At 43.8% G+C, this 23,574-nt stretch overlaps 1 protein-coding gene across 2 annotated transcripts in view; it reads left to right on the top strand.

Annotated features, from left to right (window-relative positions):
* Positions 1-23,574, top strand: part of LOC147027987 (uncharacterized) — an 83,959-nt gene that overhangs the window by 2,706 nt on the left and 57,679 nt on the right. Inside the window, exons 3-9 of one of the 2 annotated variants that reach the window (XM_085877889.1) lie at positions 5,689-5,804; positions 11,590-11,674; positions 12,194-12,575; positions 13,730-15,413; positions 16,881-16,972; positions 18,361-18,415; positions 20,128-20,240. In XM_085877889.1, the coding sequence (XP_085734015.1) occupies positions 5,689-5,804; positions 11,590-11,674; positions 12,194-12,575; positions 13,730-15,413; positions 16,881-16,972; positions 18,361-18,415; positions 20,128-20,240 (2,527 nt within the window). The remainder of the gene's footprint in view (positions 1-5,688; positions 5,805-11,589; positions 11,675-12,193; positions 12,576-13,729; positions 15,414-16,880; positions 16,973-18,360; positions 18,416-20,127; positions 20,241-23,574) is intronic. The other variant, XM_085877890.1, reaches the window with a different exon arrangement.

Genomic DNA, 23,574 nt, shown 5'->3' on the forward strand with positions numbered 1-23,574 from the left:
TCCATACAAGTGCTGAAAAGTGTTGGGACCAGTACACCCCCCTGACGAACTCCAATAACACCTGGAAATAAGTCAGAGATGGTATCACCACATCTCACAGCACTCTCAATACCAGAGTATGGTTCAGACATCAGATTGATCAGTTTTGGTGGCACCCACGAAGACCAAGAATCCTTCAGAGGGCAACCTGATTCACTGAATCAAACGCTTGAAAGAGATCAACATCGGCTGAAAGCAGCCCCTGCTGAAACTCTCATCTGCGTTCGGTGAGGATGCAAGGAGCAAGGATACGGTCAATCGTTGACCTCTTTGGTGTGAAACCTGAATGCTCTGGACGCTGGTGCTCAAGCAGATCGTGGCGAATCCTATAAATAATTATCCGAGCAAAGACCTTGCCCGGCACTGAGAGCAGCGTCACCCCTCGATAGTTGTCGCAGTCTTGGCGATCTTTCCAGAGAGGGGCAACAAGGCCCCTCTTCCAGTCAGTTGGGATGATGCCTGTGTTCCAGGCAGAGCACAGAACTGCAGCAACGACACAAGTACAGCATTTCCACCAGCCTTGAGAAGTTCAGCATGGATACCATAGATCCCAGGAGCTTTACCCCATTTCATGCGGTTCACCGCAGCTTGTGTTTCCACAAAGGAAGGTGGACCACATTTGATGGGAGGATCAGCAATAGGGATTGTAACTCCCCTGACATCCAACTCGACAGCTGGTGGATCAGGCTTGTACATCCACTCAAGGTAACTGGCCCAGCGGGCCTTCACTTCAGACTCCTCTGTCAATAGCCCACCACCCTCTACTCTCACTGCAGTACACCGAGGGACGGGCTCGGAGGAACGCAATACGCAAATTCCCCTGTAAGCAGGATGAGAATCGCTTGACCACAAGTGATGCTCTTCCCCCTCACAGATTCCTCGCACATAGGCCTCCTTGTCCACCCTTAGTGCACGTACAGTTTTACGTCTCAGCTCCCTGAATAGCTCAGCTCTGCCATTCAGCCTGGCCCTGTGACTTTGGTCAATGTTATCCAGTTTCCCTTGAGAGACAAAATTCTTCTTCGCCTGACGGTGACTTCGAATACATCTAACAGCAACATCAAGTGCGGTGGTCTTGAAGGCACTCCACAACTCTTCAGGATCCCACAAAACACCCAGACCCCCAAATCTCCACTCAGCCTGTTCGCAAGCTCCTCAGTTACCCTCTCATCCTTGAGCTTGCCAACATCCAGCCTCAGCTAGGATGGTACCATTCTCTTGGATTGAAGCTGAAACTTCAGAGTTGCTACAACAAGCCTGTGGCCCATATTGAGGATCTGAGCACTCCGGTGGACCCTGCAGTTCTGCAACATCCTCCAGCAACCATCAACGAGCACATGGTCAATCTCCTTTGTCACTCCGCCAGCCTTGGAATACCAAGTCCAGCAGTGAGCCTGTGGGTGTTGAAACCATGAACCAGCCACCCTAAGTTCATGACTTCTTGCAAAGTCAAGGAACTTGGTGCTATTGTGGTTCACAGTTCCAGACCCATGGGGATCAACACACGTCTCATAACCATCCCTAACAGCATTGAAATCCCCCAAGACTCAGAGTATCCTGCCTGGGGCACTGATCAACCACAGACTTGAGCGTGGCATCGAATGCGTCCTTCACGGTTAGATCATTGACCTCAGTCAGAGCATATACAAACACCAGGGAATATCACCCAAGGAGTGACGAATCCTTCATCTCATAATATGCTCATTGACCGGTGTTATCTCAATTATCATTGGAGTCGGCTCTAGCAACTCCTTAGGCATGGTATCCATCAGAGCGACCAGACCAATTGTAGTTGAAACCACCCGCCATGATCTCGCCTATATCCGGTCTCCGAACCTCAGAGAGTGTTGCAATACCGATGTCCAAACGCTTGAGCTCAGATGTTAACAGAGACGGGTGATCATCCTCTCTTATGGATTGGACATTCCCGGCACCCACCCGAACGCACCACCTCAGGTTAACCCAAGGAGACCGCCGTTTGGTGGATGATACCTGAGCAACACCCCGTCACACACGACCGCAATCTTACCCGGGAAGGTTTTCCCGTGATTTCCCTCCTATCATCAAAGAATGAGGGTCCCGAAGGCTTTGTTCGAATCCCATCATCCGGTGAACTGCCCTGCAAAGGGCAGCTGCATAGGAGGTACTCCCACGAAGTGTGTTTTCAGATCTTTTTTTTAATGCTTTTGGAATGTTTTGAGGAGTTTTCAAATGTTTCGGAAGGATGGAGGGATATCACAGGCAAAGGGTGGAGTCATTGGCAAATAGATAAAGTGAATTTTCCAGGGAGTCAGGTAAAACGTTGATGAAGATTTGGAAAAGGACTGATCCCAGGACACTGCTGTTGGACACTCCAGCCTTGACGGGGAGAGTCGGTGAAAGTATTCAGTTAAGAGCCACACGTTGGCTCCGAGAGTCAACGAAGTCAGTAAGCCATGTGTGGAGTTGGCCTTGGATGCCATAGGCTTCGAGTTTGGTGAGCAAGGCAGAATGCAGACTGAATCAAAATGCTTGAGATGTGTCCAAAGCAAGCTCCCTGATCTCATGTCTAGCATTGAGGGCTTCCATCCATTGTTGGTAGAGCAGAAGCAGCATGTCCAAGGTAGTGACCTTGTCTGAATCTGAATTGGTGATCTGAGATGAGCTCATTGGACAAAATAAGCGTTTCATATCGACTGCTGATGACTGGAAGTGAGCTAATTGGTCTGTATTTAAGGGGATTCCTTTTTGCACCTTTTTACCTCTGCCATCGAAGTTGGACCGAGGTTATGTTTTCTCTCTCTCTGTCTGTCTGCTATCTCTGTCTGTGAGTAGGATATCTCAGAAAGTTATGGACTGATTCAGATGAAATTTGGTGGCCAGTTTGGGTTCTGACAAGGACTAATCGATTAATTTTTGCTGAAGATCTGGATCCGCATACTTGAATTCTCAAGTGATTCTTCACCATTGAGAGATGGGGCTAAAAACTATACACAGGATAGGACTATTTCAAAAAGTTACGGATGGATTTTGACGAAACTTGTTGGACAGGTTGGGTGTGTGACAAGGCCAAAATTATTCTATTTTGGTGAAGAACCGGATCTGGAGACAAGAATTGAAAATCTTTTTCAAAGTGATTCTTCCCCATCGAGAAATGAAGCCAAAACGATATATTGCATTTTTCAAAAAGTTGTGTTTCTGATGAATCTTGATGGATGAGTTGAGTAGATGACGAGAACAAACCAATTAGTTTTTGGTTCGGGTCCAGATGCAGATCTGGCCTTTCAGTGGGATACAAAATGTAAACTGTTCAGCTTGGTGTAGGTTTGCTCTCTACCAAGTGCCATTCTTGTTCTGTAATATGGTGATGTTGGCTGGTTTCCAAGCAGATGGAAGATGATCTAGGGCAAATGATGGGGTGAACAGAGTAGAAAGAGGAAGTGCAAGAGCAGCAGAGCAGGTTTTTATGACTCGTGAACTGGTGCCATCTGGACCAGTTGCGGAATCTTAAATGAGGTTTGCCCGAAACTTCTCCTTCTCAGGTGAAAAAGACAGTGTCTGGGAGCAGTTGAACTCTTAAGTCTGACTCTTTTTATTTCTTTCGTTGGACTCGTCTTTTTTTTTCTCGTACTTTTTGAATTCAATTCAAAACTTAAACTGTTTGTTTCCCAAGGTTGAGTCGGTGTTTGCTTTTATTTTTATGTGGCCCTCCTTAATCCCTGGACAAGATTTAACATTGAATGAATATGTTAAGACAGAGGGATCTAAGGCAACAGCTCATGGTTATCTCGTCTTTGTCCTAAAGTGACTGTTATTGACTGGGGATACCAAGGATGGATCAGATAGTAATTCTCTTGATCAAGATTATGATGAACTTTGCATCGATTACTCATTATCTTGCCAAAACGAAGTTTTTGCAAGATATGTTAGTCGGCTTGTATGTTTTTTTTAATTTTAATTTTTATTTTTTTGTTTGTCTGTAATCACGTATAAAAAATTCTGCAGAGCACAGTTATCATTGGAAATTTTTGTAACTTCGCATATCAGAGGCCGATAGAGGTCCCTTTCAGCGGATACAATTTTGAAGGTCAAGGTCAAGGTCACTTTTTCGCAAATCAGGGGAGTCGACGAAACCCTTATTTTTTTGAGTAATTTTGATCGGATCGTCTTCAAACTTCATGGGAATATAGTTCCTGGTCTGGCGCTCAGCTGATTAATTTTTGGTGGCGATCGGCCTTGACCTTCATATGTTTTTATTTTTATTTATTTATTTTTTTGTCTGTAATCATGTATAAATCACTCTGCAGAGCACAGTTATCATTGGAAATTTTTGTAACTTCGCATATTAGAGGCCTGTAGAGGTCCCTTTCAGCGCATAAAATTTTGAAGGTCAAGGTCAAAGGTCAAGGCCACTTTATTGCAAATCAGGGGAGTCAACGAAACCCTTATTTTTTGAGTAATTTTGATCGGATCGTCTTCAAACTTCATGGGAATATAGTTCATGGTCTGGCGCTCAGCTGATTAATTTTTGGTGGCGATTGGCCTTGACCTTCATGGTTAGCGCCTGAGGTCAAACATATTTGACCCCAAGGTCAAATTTTCAAGTTTTAGGAACCATATCATGTAGTACCTCAAATTGAACACCTCAATGAGTGCTTTGTCGATATGTCAAGCTTGAGACATTATGACGTCATTTGATGACGTTATGAGGCAAACGCATATTTTTCACGGTTACTCTAGAACGATTCTCATCGGAATCTCTCGTAGGCAGATATTCCTCAAGAAGTCGCTCCTGGTGGATAGCAGCTCTGTTCACCTCAGTGTGACCTTAAAGAAGTCACACGTCACCTTTTGGCAAGATACGGGTCACCCTGCGGGTGACATTGGTTTATTATTCTGATTAACAGCTTTGCTCATCAGGATTAATTTGGATGAGAATCTGTGGCTGAGAATGAATGAGATTATGTCCAAATGTATCATTTCTGGGGTCCTTTGTGCCCCCACAGTCTCCCTGCCATTTTGGTTACATTTGGCTGTACTCAGCAATACAGAAATATTAGCCCCTTATTTTTAACTGGTCTTCTGGCCAAATATTTTGTGAGAATCCTGCTTTTCTGGTTTGGTGATGAAGTTTTTGAAAAATTCCGTTTTCATTTGCCTGTATTTATTTTTATCAGAAATTTGAAAACTATCCACCATTCAAATAATATCCTTTTTGATTGTGATTTGTGAACTGTATACAAAACCTGAAAAGTTCTTTCTTTTGAGAAGTAAAATGAATAACGTGACTTACTGAGGATGTTTCAACGAAGTGAACTGCTTGGCACTTTGTCTATTATAACCTAATATTGTTCACATTTTCGTGCATGATCCATGCTTTAATATTTTTATGATGTATGGGGGAGGCTGTTGAGGTGTGTGGAGGGGAGGATAGCATGGTTTTCAGAACTGCTACTGAAACGCTTGAAAGATGTGGAGATCAATGGGACCATGTATATAATGATTGACCAGTCATAACTCAAATTGAATTGAGTCGTTGGAGCAATTTAGTCTTGAATGGTTTGTAAAGGCACATGACAAAAATGACACATGAGATTAAGGTAGAATGACAAACTGTCAATTTCTTTTTTCGATTCACCCATTTACTACATATGGATCTTCTTTTTCCAGGCGGGCCGGACGAAACTTGCCTGGGAGTGGTTGGGATATGGCCCCACCGATACTGGATCTCCAACAAATGAAAGAGCTTGACACACTTGAGAGTGAACTGGATGGAGGCTGGGCAGGTTCTGCATTTAATTTTTTTTATTTTATTATTATTTTTTTTGTATATATAGTCGAGGCTCGTCGAAGAGCTGGTACATTATGATGTAACAGGACAAAAGGAACAGTACAGACACAGCAACAGCAGAGTTGAAGGCCAAGATAGAGGGAGACTTGGACAAACAAACGGGTGTGGGGAGGAATGGGGCAGGAGAGGATTAATGGGGTGGACAAGATGTATTAAGAATGAAACTCTGAGGAGGGAAAAATTAAGATTTGGAAAGGGGTGGGGAGGGGGGGGGTGTTGGTTGAGGGTTAATGAGGATAGAAATTATCATGGTTTTGGATTTGGGACGATCTGGTTGTGGTGGTCGTATGGCTGCTTAGTTTCCGGGGTAGCTATCGGTTCTTGAAGCGCGACTGTGTCGCTGATGCAGTGCCCCTCTACCAGTACACGCACTGGAACTGGTACTCATTTCGCCGACCTCGGAAGGATGACAGGCTGAATCAACCCCCTGGTGTATTAATTCAGCAGCTGACGGGGCTTGAACTCAGGACCCTAGGATCCCAAGCCACCCCCCTAACCGCTGAGCTAACACCAAGCTTATATGGGACGATCTTAAATGGCGTTGAACAGCTGTCTTGAACACTTGGAGGGAAGCAAAACCAGAAAGTAGGCGGTAGGAGACCGGGAGACCATCAACCTGTCTGCATTGGCAAAGTGATAAGCCCATACTCGGCTTCAATGCGACAGATTCCAATTATCTTGAAAGCCTTGGTTTCTGTGGTGTCAAACTGAGCAAAATGTGTGGCAGGGGGAGCCAGACCAGAGGGGAGAGCAGTACTCCATCATGCTTCGGATGAAAGCCTTGTAGGTGTATCGGAAGGACTTCAGTGTGCCGAGGAAGGAATTTGTATGACGCAGGATGCCCAGTCGGTGGCTTTGGAGACCAACTTTGAAAATGTGGTTTGCCCAAGAAAGATCATGGTTGATCAAGAGACCCAGGAGTTTGAATGACTGAACTTCCTCAAGGGTATTGTTAAGGAAGTAGATTGGAGTTTTTTTTTCTCGGCAGTCCTTTCGGAGAGAGATAGTGAGAGTGTGAGATTTGTCAAGATTGAAACAGAAATTCCAAGTGTTTGACCAGCTTGTGGTTTTTGGCAAGTTCTGAAGAGAGGGAAGAGGGTGCAGCCTGCCTGTCTGAACGATGAGGATGTCATGGCATATGGTCGAGTCATCAGCAAGTAGATAAAGGGGATTTTCCAGAGAACCAGAGATGTCATTTATGAAGATCAGGAACAGGACTGTGCCCACAACACTACCTTGGGGCACTGCAGCCTTGACAAGGAGAGAAGATGAAAGGATTCCAATGAGAGCCACATTTTGGCTTCGAGAGAAGAGGAAATCGGAAAACCATGTGTGGAAATGGCCTTGGATGCCATAGGCAAAGAGTTTGGAGAGTAAGGCAAGATGCCAGACTGTATCAAAAACACGAGATATATCCAGAGGGACGGTCCTGATCTGATGTCTGACATCAAGGGCCTCCATCCATTGTTGGCTGAGTACTGTATCAAAAACACGAGATATATCCAGAGAGACGGTCCTGATCTGATGTCTGACATCAAGGGCCTCCATCCATTGTTGGCTGAGTAGAAGCCGCACATCCAAGGTAGAGTGGCCTGGTCTGAATCCAAATTGGTGATCTGAGATTAGGTGTTGGAGAAAAAGAAGGATTTCATATCAATTGCAATGATGACCTTGCTTGCTGCTGATGATTGGAAATAAGTTGATACGTCTCTTGTAAATTTCTTTGTCAGGTCAGGTCAGATAAGATATGTGACTTGCTTCAGGTACCATGTAAACCTGCACTAACCTGTTCCAACAATGGAACACTAACCTGGTCAGGTTGTCGGCGACTAAACCGTCTCCCCCACCAAGTTTCTTGGTGAGAAGCTTGTATGGGTATGTACACCCAGCAGGATGAAGGAAAAAAAAACTGTCAAAGGGCGGAGGAGCTCCTTGTGAGCCAATGGCCATTCATATTTAGTGCCCAACTGTGTCTGCGGACATCCTGCAGTTGGGTTACTTTTTATGAGGTTGGTGACAGGATTTGCAGTCCGTCCAGGGTGAAACCCTTCATTCCGCAAAACATTCCAAAAGCATAAATAAATCTTCGGGACCCCCAATCTTTGATGATAGGAGGGAAACCACGGGGTAACCTTCCCGGGTCAGATTCCGGTAGTGTGCCGGGTGGTGCTGAGGTGTCGTCCACCAGATGGCGGTCTCCTTGGGTTAAGCTGAGATGGTCCCTTCGGGTGGGTGCTTGGAATATCCTATCCCTAAGAGAGGATGATCACCTGTCTTATCTGAGCTGAAGCGTTTGCACATCAGTATTACAGCACTCTCTGAAGTTCAGAGACTGGATAGTGGCGAGATGATGGTGGGTGGTTACAACTACAATTGGTCAGGTCGCTCTAATGCTTACCATGCCCAAGGAGGTACCGTGGCTGTGTCCAAGAAACTGACTCCAATGATAATTGAGGTAACACCGGTTAACGAGTGTATTGTGAGACGAAGGATTCGTCACTCCTTGGGTGTAATTTCCCTGGTCTCTGAATGTGCTTCGACTGAGGCGACTGATCTCACCGTGAAGGATGCATTCTTTGCCACGCTCGAGTCTGTGGTTGAGCAGTGCCCCAGGCAAGATACTCTTCTCATCTTGGGGAATTGCAATGCATTGACTGCAACTGATAGTGATGGTTATGAGACATGTGTTGATCCCCATCGGTCTGGAACTGTGAACCAGAATAGCACTAAGTTACTTGACTTTGCAAGAAGTCATAGACTTAGGGTGGCTGGTTCATGCTTTCAATGCCCACAGGCTCATTGCTGGACTTGGTATTCAAATGTTGGCAGTGTGGCAATGGAGATTCGCCATGTGCTTGATGATGTTCTTTGAAGGATGATCCAGAACTGCAGGGTCTACCAGAGTGCTCAGTTCCTCAATACTGACCAGAGGCTTGTTGTCGCAACTCTGAAGTTGCAGCTTAAATCCAGGAGAATGGTACCATCTCAGCCTTGGCTGGATGATGGCAATCTCAAGGATGAGACGGTAGCTGAGGAGTTTGCCAACAGGCTGAGTGGAGATTTGGGGGGGGGGGTCTTTGTGCTTTGGGCGATCCTGAAGAGTTGTGGAGTGCCTTCAAGACCACCGTCCTTGATGTTGCCGGTAGATTTCTTGGAACTCACCGTGGGGCGAAGAAGAATTTTCTCTCTCAAGGGACACTGGATACCATTGACCAAAGTCGCGGGGCCAGGCTGAATGGCAGAGGTGAGCTGTTAAGGGAGCTGAGGCGTAAAACTGCATGTGCACTCAGGGTGGACAAGGAGGCCGATGTGCGAGTAATCTGTGAGGGGGTAGAGCATCACCTGTGGTAAAGTGATTCTTGTCCTGCTTGCAGGGGAATTTGTGCATTGCGTTTCTCTAAGCCTGTCCCTCGGTGTACTGCAGTTAGAGTAGAGGGTGGTGGGCTCTTGACAGAGGAGTCTGAAGTGAAGGCCCGCTGGGCCGGTTATTTTGAGCGGCTGTACCAGGCTGATCCACCAGCTGTCGAGTTGGGCATCAAGGGGTGTTACAATCCCTGTTGCTGACCCTCCACTCAACTGTGGTCCACCTTCGTTTGTGTAAACGCAGGCTGCGATGAACTGGTTTAAATGGGGTAAATGTCCTGGGATATGTGGCATCGATGCTGAACTTCTCAAGGCTGGTGGAAATGCTGTACTTGTGTCTTTACATGCAATTCTTTGCTCTGTGTGGAACGCAGGTATCATCCCAACTGATTGGAAGAGGGGCCTTGTTGTCCCTCTCTGGAAAGGGAAGGGTGATCGTCAAGACTGCAACAACTACCGAGGGGTGACGCTGCTGTCACTGGTGGGCAAGGTCATTGCTCGGATAATTCTTGAAAGGGTTTGCCACCATCTGCTTGAGCACCAGCATCCAGAGCAGTCAGGCTTTACACCAAAGAGGTCAAAGATTGACCGTATCCTTGCTCTTCGGGTCCTCACCAAACGCAGATGAAAGTTTTGGCAGGGGCTGCTTGCAGCCCATGTTTATCTCTGTGAAGCGTTTGATTCAGTGAATCGGGATTCCATCTGGAGGATTGTTGGTCTTCATGGGGTGCCACCAAAACTTATGAATCTGATGTCTGAGCTATACTCTGGTACTGAGAGCGCTGTGAGATATGGTGATACCATCTCTGATTTATTTCCAGTTGTAACTGGAGTTCGTTGGGGTGTGTACTGGCCCCCACACTTTTCAGCATTTTTATGGACTGGATTCTGGGGAGGATGTTTGAGAGATCAAGCTGCAGTGCAATGTTTGGGAATGTCAAGATCTCTGACCTTGATTTTGCAGATGATGCAGTCATCCTATCTGTACTGTGGAAGCAGTCATCCTGTGGATGCTGCTATCCTGTCTGTACCTGTTTGTGGCGAGGATGTTGAGGTCACGGAAAGGTTTACTTACTTTGGCAGTGGTATTCATGTCTCTGCTGACTGTGAGCCAGAGGTCAACAGACGTCTGGGTCGGGCCTGGGGAGTCATGGATTCACTGGATCATGGGGTGTGACGCTGCCGGAACCTGTGCGGGAGGCTGAAAGTCTGTCTTCAGGTCCTTGGTGCTTCTATTCTTGCTCTATGGATGTGAGACTTGGACACTGACCATGGATCTGAGATGGAGACTTATTTTCTTTGGTACCAGTTCTCTTCAGAGAATCCTTGGCAATCACTGATCGGACTTTGTGTCCAACGAGCGGTTGCTGAGGGAGATTCAAATGAGATTTGTTACCTGCATAGTCCGTGAGCATCAGCTGCGGCTGTATGGACATGTGGCTCGTTTTCCTGATGCTGATGTTGCTCACCAGATTCTCTCAGCGAGGGAGCCTCGTGAGTGGAGGAGGAAAATGGGCTGACCATGTGCCTTGTGGTTGCAGCGGGTTTATCAGCATCTCAAGGAGATGGGGATGGGCCAAGCATCTGCCTGGGGATGGCCAGACGGAGGTCCTTGTAGTTCTGGCAGAAAGTGGATGCAGCGATGCGCTGCTCCGGCGCATGCTCCCATACCTGACCTTCCTGACCTGCAGTTAAGGGGATCAGATTTTGCACTTTGTTATGTAATATCGTGGTTTTGGCAGATTTCTCAGCATGTGGAAGATGACTTGACACAAAAGACAGGATGAAAAGGGCAGAGAGAGCATTTTCAAGAGCAGCAGAGCAGGTTTTTAGGACACGTCAGCTGATGCCATCCCGTCCAGTGGCAGAGTCAGGCGAGTGTTGAAATAAACTTCTCCACCTTCTCTGACACAGAGGTGCAAATGACACAGAGTCCAGGAGCAGTTGGGAACGACAGGGAAGGATGAGTAATGAGAGTGAGGGGTTGGGGACACAAGATTTGGAAGCATTCATTTGCATGCACATTATTATCTGTTTTAACTTTGCTTGGCTGACCTGGCCATCTTCCTATCAAAGGCCTTGGCAAGCAAGCCATATTGTCACTTTATTTGCAGCTATCTATGATTTGGTGATGATATGTATGGTTCACCGTTTTCTGATTTTTTTTTTTCTTTTTCTCCAGATTGGGAAACAAAGATGTGCCATTTAGCAGGAGGAATAAGCTAATGAACTAAAAACTTTTCTTGAGCAAGGACTTTTTTTTCATTTGTCTTAGTAACTTCCATATGCTATGTGTAATTAGTTTTATGGGGCTTGTTATTTTGTACAATGCAATGTTGCTATGTATTGGTGTGAAGGAGCTCAAGAAGAAGTGGATTATGAAGAACAACTTCACTTCAGTGATGGAGATGATGACGAGGGCAAGGGAACAAGCAATAGGGGGTGAATTTATTGTCTTGTCTGAATCGCTTTTTTGTCATTTGTATCCATCTATGAACAAAAATTCAGCGCTCACCTGTTCCTTCCTCCCTCTCTTATCTCGTCTGTTTGATGGTCTTCCTGTGTCTCGTTTCCCTCAAGTCTTTCAAGATTGCTGACCAACGCCACCTCCTGTTTTCTCCCTTGCCCATCCCTACCCTCTTCCACTCTCATTAACCCCTTCTCCCCACTGCCTGCCCCTTTCCTCTCTGCCACTCATCCATTCATTGTGTTGTCTTTGTCTCCCCTCCTGTTTGATTCTCTGTTAGATGTGACATTGCTGCTCTCTGTTGTTAAGATCCTCCATTTGCCTAGATTTCTGATTCCAAAAATCTTTTCATTTGGCTTTTTCTTATACTCTTCCCCATGTTACTTTCTATTCCCTGTATTCCTTTCCCTGCCTTCTTTCCTCTTTGTGGCTGTTAGTGTAATGGCTCAGCTATGTTGTATTTTTATTTATTTCTTCCTTTAACTGTATTTCAGAAGGATTGGAAGAGAAGTTTGGGGAGATGGACAAGCAGAAATTCAGCGTTCCCGTACTGTCCACGCCCTGCCCCACCACACTCTGCCCCACCAAGCCTTGCCCCCGCCCCACCAGGCCCTTCCCCCGCCCCACCAGGCCCTGCTCTCACCCCGCCAGGCCCATCCCTGCCAGGATCCATCCCACCAGGCCCCACCCACCCACAACTTGGCTCAAATTAAACCCTTAGAACCACCTTTATCTCTTGTTTTAATGCAAAACCTAATCCCTAACCAAATTCCAAATGTGGATTTGGCCGCATCTCCACAAATCTCAAACCCTTGTCTTGTACCACCTCTACTTCCAGTACCTCCACTTAATTCACCTTCAGATGCAACTTTGCCAGTAAGTATGAGCTGACCATGACACAAGCTACTAAAATGTGTCATTCCACCCTGTCAAAATTATTTCCTCTTCGTCTTGCTACGTTTACCATCGTGCCTTCTTTATCATGTGTTATTAACCTCCGCCATCAAAGATGGATGGAGGTTACTGTTTTCACCCCTTTCTGTTTGTTTGTTTGTTTGTGAACAGTATTACGGAAAAACTCCTCGATGGATTTCGACGAAACTTGGTGGGGGGGGGGGGTTAGGTCTGGTCCAAGGATCATGCCATTAGATTTTGGACTTGGTCCAAAATCCAATATGGCCGCTATGGTGGCCATTTTGAAAAAATATTTGAATTTTTTTTTTTTGCATTTCTACATGTTTTAAGTGATTTCCAACCCCCCCCCAAATTGTTAGAGAAAAAAAATTTTGCAACTTTTTTTTTCAACGGAATTTCGATGTTTTTTTTTTTTGCATTTCTACATGTTTTAAGTGATTTTTCAACCCACCCCCCCAAAAAAAATTGTTAGAGAAAAAAAAATTTGCAAATTTTTTTCAACAAAATTTCGATTTTTTTTTGCATTTCTACTTGTTATAAGTGATTTCCAACAAAAAAAACATGCCAAAATTATAATTGCGGCTGATTTTGGAACTTCAGGTGGATATACCCACGTAAAATCAATTTCTGTCTCAAGGAATCTCGTTATGATGAATGAATTGAGTATGTAAAAGTTAAAAGTAAAAGGGAAAGTTGCAAACTATAACTCTGTGAGCACTGTTGATGTCAAATTGAATGAACAGGATATCAGGTTCACTTGAGTGACCTCGCAGTATTGGCGGCGGAGGTTTTGCACTCACCGAGTGCTCCCCCTCTAGTTTCTCTCTGTTTTGCCTAACTTACATGTATGCCTTGCTCACCTTTTTTCCATGCCCACCCGTAAGCAATCATTCCATTCATTCCTTTAGTTTTTAAATTAATTATCATGCTTCACTCATCTCTCACACTTTTTTTCCATGCCACTTCAACCTGTCGATCTCCCCCCATCCCATCAAAACCACCTGCTATTTACCTCCACCAACCCCTTCAAGCTCACATCTTTTTGAGAGGTGTAGTAGACTTTTACTATTGTTTTCAAGCTTTCTATATATTGATAAAGCTTACTTGTTCTCCAGCCTCCCCCAGGAGCCAGTGATTCTGCATGGCGATCCCGGACCCGTTGCCCGGATGTTGCTGTGGAGCGAGCTCGGCACAGAAGAGAAGTGGAAGAGAAAGAACGTGAAGAAGTAACGAGAAGGGCTTGCCAACTAAAGCTAAAGATACTGGAAGACAGAGAACGGGAGCGACGTGGTGAATTAGCGACACATTCAGAAAGGGAGAGTGTACCACAGACACATCGAGTAACAATCATAGAAAGAAACAAAGGTTCAGTGAAAGAAAGTGAGAACATGAACAGGAAGGAGCTTGAGCTTGTTCCTGAGAAGCAAGTGGTGCTGAAGTCAGAAAATACTGAATTAAATGAAGAAAAAGCAGTGGAATGTGAAAGAGATTTTGGCTTTGAAGCAGATGTAGTAAAACAAGGCGAACATTCTGCAAAGGTTTGTGGGATTATACAAAGCACAGAGAGACAACAATTAATGATGGAGAAAAAACGATGGGAAAAAGTAGAATGTGGGCAACAGAAGGAGCTTAGTGCTGAGGTAAAAAAGGTTGAGGACGAGAAGGTTGATTTGTCAAATGAAAGACAGAATGAGCGGGAGGAAATAAAGGAGCAGGAACATGAGGAAGGGTTGGGAGTAGATTGGAGAATGGGTGTCAGAGTTAACGAATTTAAGAATGAGCAAGGAACGGAGGAGTTGAGGCTTCCTGGCAACATGGAGCCTGTGAGAAGCATAACAGAGTGGCAACATGGAGTTTGTGAGAAGCATGAGAGTCGGAGAGACGTTTGGAAAGAGATCGAGAGCAAAAATCCTGAAAGAGCAAGAGAGAGGTGTTGGCATGGAGAAAAAGGTCTAGAGAGAGTGACAGGGAAACGGGAAGAGAGAGAAAAGTTTGTTCAGGAAAGTAAGGAAGAAGAGACAAAGGGAGCCCATGAGAGATTGAAAGACGTGGAAGAAGATTTGTGGAGGAAAAAGGTCCATGTTGAGGGTGACGTAGAAAGAATGAACGAGAGAGAAGTTATGAAGGTAGAGTCATGGAGAAAGAGGGAAGTAGTCGAGACAGATTTGGTGAGGGAAAGAAAAGCAGAGAGGGGTGATAGGGGAAGAGTGAGAATGGGTGAATTCATCAGGGATGGCGAAAATGATAGGAGACAAGTGTGGAGAGAACGAACAAGAGAAGTAGATTGGGAAAAGAAGGCAGTATTACACAATGAACAGAGATGGGGAAAGGAATTCATAAAGAAAGGTTGTGAAACAAGTGGGGTTGTTTCAGAAGCAAAGGATGGTGACGTTTGGAATGAAAGGTTTCATGAAGTGAAAAAATTGAAAAAGGAACAAAGTAAGGAAAATGATGCCGGGATAGAACCTGATGCAGCTGGAGATCGTGACAGATGTGGAATGGTTGGAGAAGAAATTAGGGAATTAAAGGACATTCATAGTATGGATGCAATGCAAAATCATGGATTTGGTAAAAATGAGAAAGAGATGAAGACTGTGAGGAATCCAGAAAAATGGAATGAAAGGATGAGACAGGGACAGGTGATTAAGGACGGTGATGGGAATGAAAAGAGAGAGAGGAAGACAAACAGAGAAGAATTTCCTCGGGTAATAAAAGGGGATGGGAAAAGAGAAAATGGAACAGAGGAGACGAAATGTATCATGGAGACTGAAGTAAAAACACGGTCTCAGTTGTCCACAGGTAAATGTTGGAATGGATTATACAGGAGTTGTGCTTATTTTGCTCTGATCATCTGGTGTCCACAATTTATCCCATCTACCGCCAAAGCCTTTGTTTTTGTTTTAATCGTTGTCCTTGAGTCCCACAAGCTGGCACAATGATAACACAATTACCTTAAGGTTGTATCACCTGGTTTCAATTCCTGACCGAACTATAAAACTGTCGGAATGTGTTTTGCAAGCAGGGAGTTGCATCACAGTGTGCCGTCCTTCATGTAGACGTGAAGCAAGGTGTCCTGTCTGCTTGCATTGTTGGATGTCAAATGTTGCATGGTGTTTTTTTCACAACGAGCAGGCGATTTGTCGCCAGCACCCTGAACTAATTACAAGTTCCTTCCCAAGTCGTCTTCAGTCAGATGTCAGGCCTGGCTAGCTGGTTCATGGGCTGACAGGATGGCACACACTTGCCTCTAAGTTGTCTATCCTGGGTTCAAATCCTGACCCAGCTATCACATGCAGGGTGATTCATCAACATGTGTGTGCCATCCCTCGGAAGGACGTTAAACGGGCATACCTTCTGCTAGCATTTGTTGGTGGACGTTAAAGATCCCATGGTGTCCGTGAAGAGTAGGTGAGCTATTATCAGCACCATGACCAATTGACAAATTCCTGCTCTAACCAGCAGAAGGCACAGCCGTCTGCCACAATCTCAGCCTCATCAGCTCAGCCTCGTCGATAGCACAGCTGCAACCTTAGCTGATGATGCTTAGCCTTGTGCTGCATATGACCAAAGAAACTAGTTTTTGAAGGACTTGGCCAAAAACGTTCCATGGTTGACTTCACAAGCAGGAATATTTATAGTAGTCGTAGTTCTTTTGATAGTTTGTCATTCCCTGCTAGAAGATCAGACGTGTCAGAGTTTTGCCAATTAGCGGAAATGGAATTCACTTTTTACCTCAAAAATACTCCTTCACACCCACAAACAAGGTGGGCATTCATTGAATGATGCACTTTACAATTGCTCTCTACTGTTCCTTGTTTTAGGAAAGGGGTGTTGTGCTTTTTCGTTTCAAATTCATCAGAAAATGTGCATTGAATGGCATAAGCCAATGCATTTAGATATTCATGTACTGTGCTTTCCAGTGCATCTGTTATAGCCAAGCAGTTTCTTTTGCAAGGATTCCCAACTGTGGACTGGTCGCAATTCCGTTGCAGGATACTCGACTGACTGTGGAAGGGTTTATAATTTGTTCAGGATGTCGGTGGTCGCTCACCTACTCTTCCTCAATGGAGCTTCAAAGTGCAGCTACTACTGCGCATATGTGTGATGGCTGGTTTAGTAACTGGTGTTGTTTAGTGCTGGGTTTGTATGATTAAAAAGTATTTGATACGCCGGTTTTGATTTCTTGTGGGTGCCTGCACGTATCGTGATGTGTAGTTATTTTCCACAATCTTCACCAATATCACCTGTGCTTTACCCTCTGCACAGAAATTATTGATGAAAAAGGAGGAAACGACAAGATGTATGGCTTTCAGCAACAAACACCTTCAACTTTAATTTTTCAAAGAGAAGAACAACAGGTGAGCAATGTCTCTTGCACAAATGAAACGTGCGTGGAAGTGCTTCCGTCTCTTCATTTTCAGTTTCTCCTATTTTATTTGATGTTCTCTTCATTCTTTTGCCTTGTTTAATTCCCTCTTCCTTTGCTCCCCTCCATTTTTTTCTCTCCTCTTATTTTTCTGTTTGTTTTTTTTTCATTCGTTTTGTGTGATTTTGGCCAGCTCTGCCTTTTTCATAAATAGCAATTTGGTGCCCCAACCATCAGACCAGATGGCATGAATGTAGCACTCTTTCTCTTTGAGCTGTTGACTTGATTTTAATCATTGGCCCAACTTCCAACTGTCAGACGGGTGTTTCGCAGGTAGGATTTGATTGAGTTTAACTTAACCTTTGAATGGACATTAAGCCGTGCACCTGTTTGCCACCTTTGGTTGCTGGTGGATGTCAAACATCCCACAGCGACATCAGCATGCCTGTGCCTCAGTAATGATGCACTCAAAGAGGACAAAAGTGTAGCTGAATCCCAGTCCCATATGCATTCGATCATGAGTGCTCATGAGCTGACAGGATACTCTTCAGGTACGCACATTCCCTCTGAACTGTCTAGTCTGCGTTTGAATCTCGGCCCAGCTATAATCTGTCATCCTGGTGTTGTCCAGGCAGGCCGAGGTATCATTATGCTGTTCCTCAAATGCATTTATTAATCCTCATGCAGTCTTGGGGCCACATAAAGACCTTCCTTATTGGATAGTTTTTTTTTGTGCAAATTGTCACATGTTTAATTCAGCCATTCATTTGTTTGTAACCAAATTACAATCATTCTATCCATCCTCAGGCCAAAAGAGTTGATGATAAATTCTCGGCTCGGCTATAAACTGTCGTCCTGGTGTTTCGCAGGCAGCGTTTGGCATCGATGTGTGAGCCGTCCCTTGGATGGACGTTAACCTGGGTGTCCCATCTGCTGGCCTTCGTCGGTTGACGTTAATGTTCCCACATTGTTCTTCGTGAATAGTATGCGAGCTTTCGCTGGTACACTGAACAAATTACATATTCCTGCCCTAACCTACAGAGGGCACTGCATCAGGGCAAAGCCATGCCCCCAACAAATGATCCTCCAGTAGCCTTACACTGCATACGAAAGAAGTGAGTGCTCGTACCAAGTTGCTGTAATGACATTAAGAGTCAAGTGCAGTATAATAACTGGTGTCGCATATAAACCAAACCGGATGGATGAGGAATATTATCCCCTTGGAAGGTCATTAATGAGTGCGTTGGGTTTTCCTGACAATTTATTAAACCCGTCTTTGTACTCATTTTTATGGAGTATTTGATTTTTTGTTTATTATTATTTACAAACTATCATATTTTAAAATTCATTTTGATCTCTTAATGTATTCTTTCCTTCTAGGGTGCCATTTTAAAGCCGACACAATGTCATCACTACGTTGATGCCTTCCATTCAGGTTTGTGTCTGTCCATAATGTGAAAGGAAATTTGACATTCAGCAAGTCGCAGATTTACATCATGGATGCATTGCTAAAATCTATGACATTATATGAAGCGACGTTATTCAGATACGATTTTCCCAAATACAGTGTTATAACGGGGGATGCGTTTCTCGGGAAATTTTTTGGTTACCCTAAGTTAACATTCACTCAAGTCCATATTAGAGAGAAAAATTAAACAAATTAATACAGTATACGATTGAAATAATGCATGCACATAAATAGACAATTTATTGGTGCGGGCTGAGAGTGGAGGGACTACAGGAAGGGAGAAGCAAGCGCTACCCTGCTTTGGTGGAATGTCTGAGCTGGCTTAGTAATGTGCTAGTGCTCCCTCATACCCAGCATCATAATGGCGGTTTGAGCAGTCACTGCACCGGACAAGGAATGCTTTACGTGTGGACGCTAATCGTCCCAAACCCAACCTGTCCTTTTATACTACCAATAATAACTAAAAGCCATTTGGAATCAGGGCAACTCAAATCACTTGGTGACCAAGTGACTCCAAGTGGTATTATGTAGCTCGTGAAGATCCAGCAAACGAATTGGGAACTGCCAGATTGATAATTACGCCATTATATGAACCTTCATTCGGAATTTTCTCAAATCAAAACAATTATTCCCGTAACAAAAACTATGATTAAAAAAAAAGTAGAATATTGCATTTTTAATTGTTTGCACCGAACCGCTTTCGCGTTCCGGTAGTTTGTGCAGTAATTGATATTCCCAATTTTTCACAAAACCTTAATGACATCCCTGAACTTCATTATTGTTGTTATTAACCTCCACCATCTTCGAAGATGGATGGAGGTTACTGTTTTCACCCCTTTCTGTTTGTTTGTTTGTTTGTTTGTTTGTTTGTGAACAGTATTACGGAAAAACTCCTTGACGGATTTCGACGAAACTTGGTGAGGGGGTTAGGTATGGTCCAAGGAACATGCCATTAAATTTTGGACTTGGTCCCCCCCCCAAAAAAAAATTTAGAGAATTTTTTTTTTTGGGGGATTTATACATGTTTTAAGTGATTTCCAACCCCCCCCCCCCAAAAAAAAATAGAGAATTTTTTTTGCATTTCAACATGTTTTAAGTGATTTCCAACCCCCCAAAAAAAATTGTTACCCCCCCCCAAAAAAATTGTTAGAGAAATATTTTTTTGCATTTCTACATGTTTTAAGTGATTTCCACCCCCCAAAAAAATTGTTGGAGAAAATTGTTTTTTTCGCATTTCTATATATTTTAAGTGATTTCCAACCCCCCCCAAAAAAATTTACCCCCCCCAAAAAAGGAAAAAATTTCTTTTTTTTTTCATTTCTACATGTTTTAAGTGATTTCCAACCCCCCCCCAAAAGTTGTTTGAGAAAAAAAATGTTTGCAACTTTTTTTTCAACAAAATTTCGATTTTTTTTTCTTTGCATTTTTACATGTTTTAAGTGATTTCCAACCTCTCTCCCTGCCCCCCCCCCAAAGAAAAAAATGTTGGAGAAAAGAACTATAGCTCTCAGCATTGCTGACATCATATTTAATGAATAAGATATAAAGTTCACTTGAGTGACCCAGCAGTATTGGCGGCGGAGGTTTTGCACTCTCCCGAGTGATCCCCCTCTAGTTTTTAGTTTGTTTTTGTCTGCTTTGCAGTTTTATTTCACTTCGTTTTGGTTTTTTTCTTTCAGAAAAGTTGAGCATTCAGGGAACTTCACCAGAAGAAAGGGTTGCACTCGGTCCTTCCACACCTGTTTCTGAGCCCGAGATGCTTCTGTTCGACAAAGAGAAAAGGGAAAGAAAGGTGAATGAAAGAGATGCAAAAACAATTGGGTTGGCTTGTTTGGCATTTCCATCTGTGCACATTACTCATGATGCTGGTATCCAAAGTTTAAATCCCCTACACCGTGGTGATTTGTCCACTGTCAAGGAATTATTATTATTATTACGATGTATGCCTGGTGTTGGCTTCATGGTTAAGGTGGTGGGCTTGGGATCCTATGGTCCTTAGTTCAAACTCCACTCGGCTGTTGAATTAATGCCAGGTAGGGTTGATTGCCTGTCATCCTTTCGAGGTTGGCAAAATGAGTGCCAGCATGCTTTTTGCTGTGTCGGAGTGGCGACCCGTTCAGGATTGTGTCCAATAGCCAAGGAGTCTGCTTGGGCAGCACCATTGCTCTACACAGAGTAAGGTCCCAATGGATGGATTATAATTATTATCATTATTATTATTATTATTGCGAGGAGATACCCATTTATGACGGGTATGGGGGACAGGACAGATCACAATACTTGGTTATTGTAGTTTCATTGGATGTTTTGATCTGCATTCAACAGCTCAGTTCATATTGGTGGCATGTCTGGGTGCCCATTGCAGCGTTTGAGACCGGTCGCTTTAGATTGCTAGCCTTGACACATAGTGCCGGATGAGTAACACGAACAATTTGACATATTCGTCGTTTCTATATTACCTCCATCAACAGATTAACAACATGGCAGGATATAAGTCGTAAATGCTGAGTTGAATAAACGTTCGGAACTCATGGACTTTGTTAAGTAAAGCACGTCGTCTGCGACCTGGCCATTGGTTTGCCGCCGAACGTTGCTGATTGTGACGTCATCGATTCCCTCTGAAAATTCTATCTATATTCGATTTTTTGAATCCGCTATCACCTGCGTAAATTCATGGAATACATCATGTGAAGATTTCGGAAGTATGAACAGAATGTGTTCGGAGAAAAGTATGTTAGAAGTTCCAGGCTTACGCCCATTATATTATGATTCTTTCATTTGCAGCACATGATTGTGTAGCATAATTTGCTGGGAGCGCAGTTGTGCTGCTGATGCAGTGTCCCCTGTCAGTTAGAGTAGGAATTTGTAATTTGTTCAGGATGCCGGCGATAGTCCATTGCGAAGGACACCGTGGGATCTTCAACGTCCACTAATACTGGAATATGGGACACCGAGTTGACATTCATCCGAAGGACGGAGCATGCGAAACACAAGCATGACATTTTATTGCTGGGTCATGATTTGAACTCAAGCGAGACAGCTCAGTGGTGAGTGTGCATCCCTCTCAACTATCCTGCCAGCCTAAATAATTATTGTCATTCATAAAAAATAAAAATGTACACAAAAAATAAAACCCCCCTTAACTACAGATCAGTTAGCTTGTTTCTGATCATCAGCAAGGTCATGGAATCCATCATCACGGTTGACATTAAATCATTCCTTTTCTACAACAGCCTCATCTCAGATCATCAATTCAGATTCAGACTTGCTCGCTCTGCCTTGGCTGTGCTGCTTCTCTCTCACCCAACAATGATTGGAGACCCTCAATATGATATTAGGGCAGTCTCTCTGGACGTATCTCGAGCTTTCGATACAGTCTGTCATCCTGCCTTTCTCTCATAACTGTCTGCCGATGGAATCCAAGGCCAACTCCACTCTTGGATAACTGACTTCCTCCACTCCCATAGCCAACATGTGGCTCTCAACGGAACCCTTTCTTCTCCTCTCCCTGTCAAGGCTGGAGTACCCCAAGGCATTGTTCTCCACCCCATCCTATTCCAAATCTTCATCAATGATCTCACTGACTGGAAAATCCTCTTTATCTCTTTGCTGATGACTCTACTCTCTGCCGTGACAGCCCTGATCCTTCTGACAGACAGGCAGCAGCCTCTTCCCTCTCCTCAAACCTTGACAAAATCACATACTGGTTAAACATTTGGAACATATCTTTCAATCTCGAGATATCCCACATGTTCGCTCTCTCTTTCTCCGAAAGGAATGCACCACAAACCCTTCCATCTCATTTCTCAACAACCCTCTTAGAGGTTCAGTCACTCTAAAGGCCCAGTCACACCTTGACGTTTTAGCCAGCAATGGAAACGTATCAAAATGTATGTAAAACGCTGGCTTACGTTGAACTTTTGATGTTTTTTTTTTCAGATTCGGACGTATTCATTAGGAGTTGGTCGTATGCATAACATATTAGTAATGGACACAGAATGTTTCGTTGACTTATAGTTAACTTATACCAATGAATGCTTAGCCTGATGTCGGCGTTCACAACCTATGCCCAACGATAGTCTAACTTATGCATAGCGTGCTGCACGTATCGCCGACGATGACGTGACGTAGCCTATTAAAAGGCGAACGCACAACGATTTAAATCATAACCGCCGGAGAAATGGAAGTGTCAACATCGCAGTCACACCTTGGCGATCTTGCCAGCGTATGCCGACCTCTGAAAAATGCGTATATATGCATGTGTATATATTTATATATATGCATGTGTATATATTTATATATATATATTTATATATATGCATATGTATATATTTATATGCATATGTATATATGTATGTATATATATATATATATATATATGTGTATATATATATATGCATATATATATATATATATATATATATATATATATATATATATATATATATATATATATATATATATATATATATATATATATATATATATGTACTGTATATATATATATATATATATGCATATATATGCATATATATATATATATATATATATATATATATATATATATATATATATATGTGTATGTGTATATATATATATATATATATATGTATATGTGTATATATATATATATATATATATATATATATATATATATATATATATATATATATCCATGTATATATATATTGTTGCGGATTCGCGCCCGCTGGCGTGCGAGCGGCCACGTAACTCGAATCGCGGCACGTCGCCCACCGGACGGACAATCCCGTCGTGACCCTCTCGGACTAACGCCGGGAACTAGTCACGGGTGGGCCTTTCGGCCTCACCACGATCGTGCCAATAGGCCCCCCGCGTGGGATAGGGTTGCTCGCCAGATTCGACCTACCTAAGTACCCACACGGAGGGTAGACCGGGCGATCGCACCTCGCCGCAGGTCGACTTCGGACACGGGCCACTTAAAGCGACCCGTTCCGTACTATCAGGATAACCGAGCGGTGTTATCGTCAACCTCGACGGTTCCGATTAATTATCGGGCGTATTTAGCCCACGACTAACCCTTTACGTGAAGTAAGATGGAGATTCAATTGGAGAAAAGACTAAGCGAAACGGGAAAAACAGTTCAA

The sequence above is a fragment of the Eptatretus burgeri genome, chromosome 4 (genome assembly GCF_056783735.1).
Source record: "Eptatretus burgeri isolate ZD-2024b chromosome 4, Ebu_testis_v1, whole genome shotgun sequence".
In the NCBI taxonomy this organism is placed as follows: Eukaryota; Metazoa; Chordata; class Myxini; order Myxiniformes; family Myxinidae; genus Eptatretus; species Eptatretus burgeri.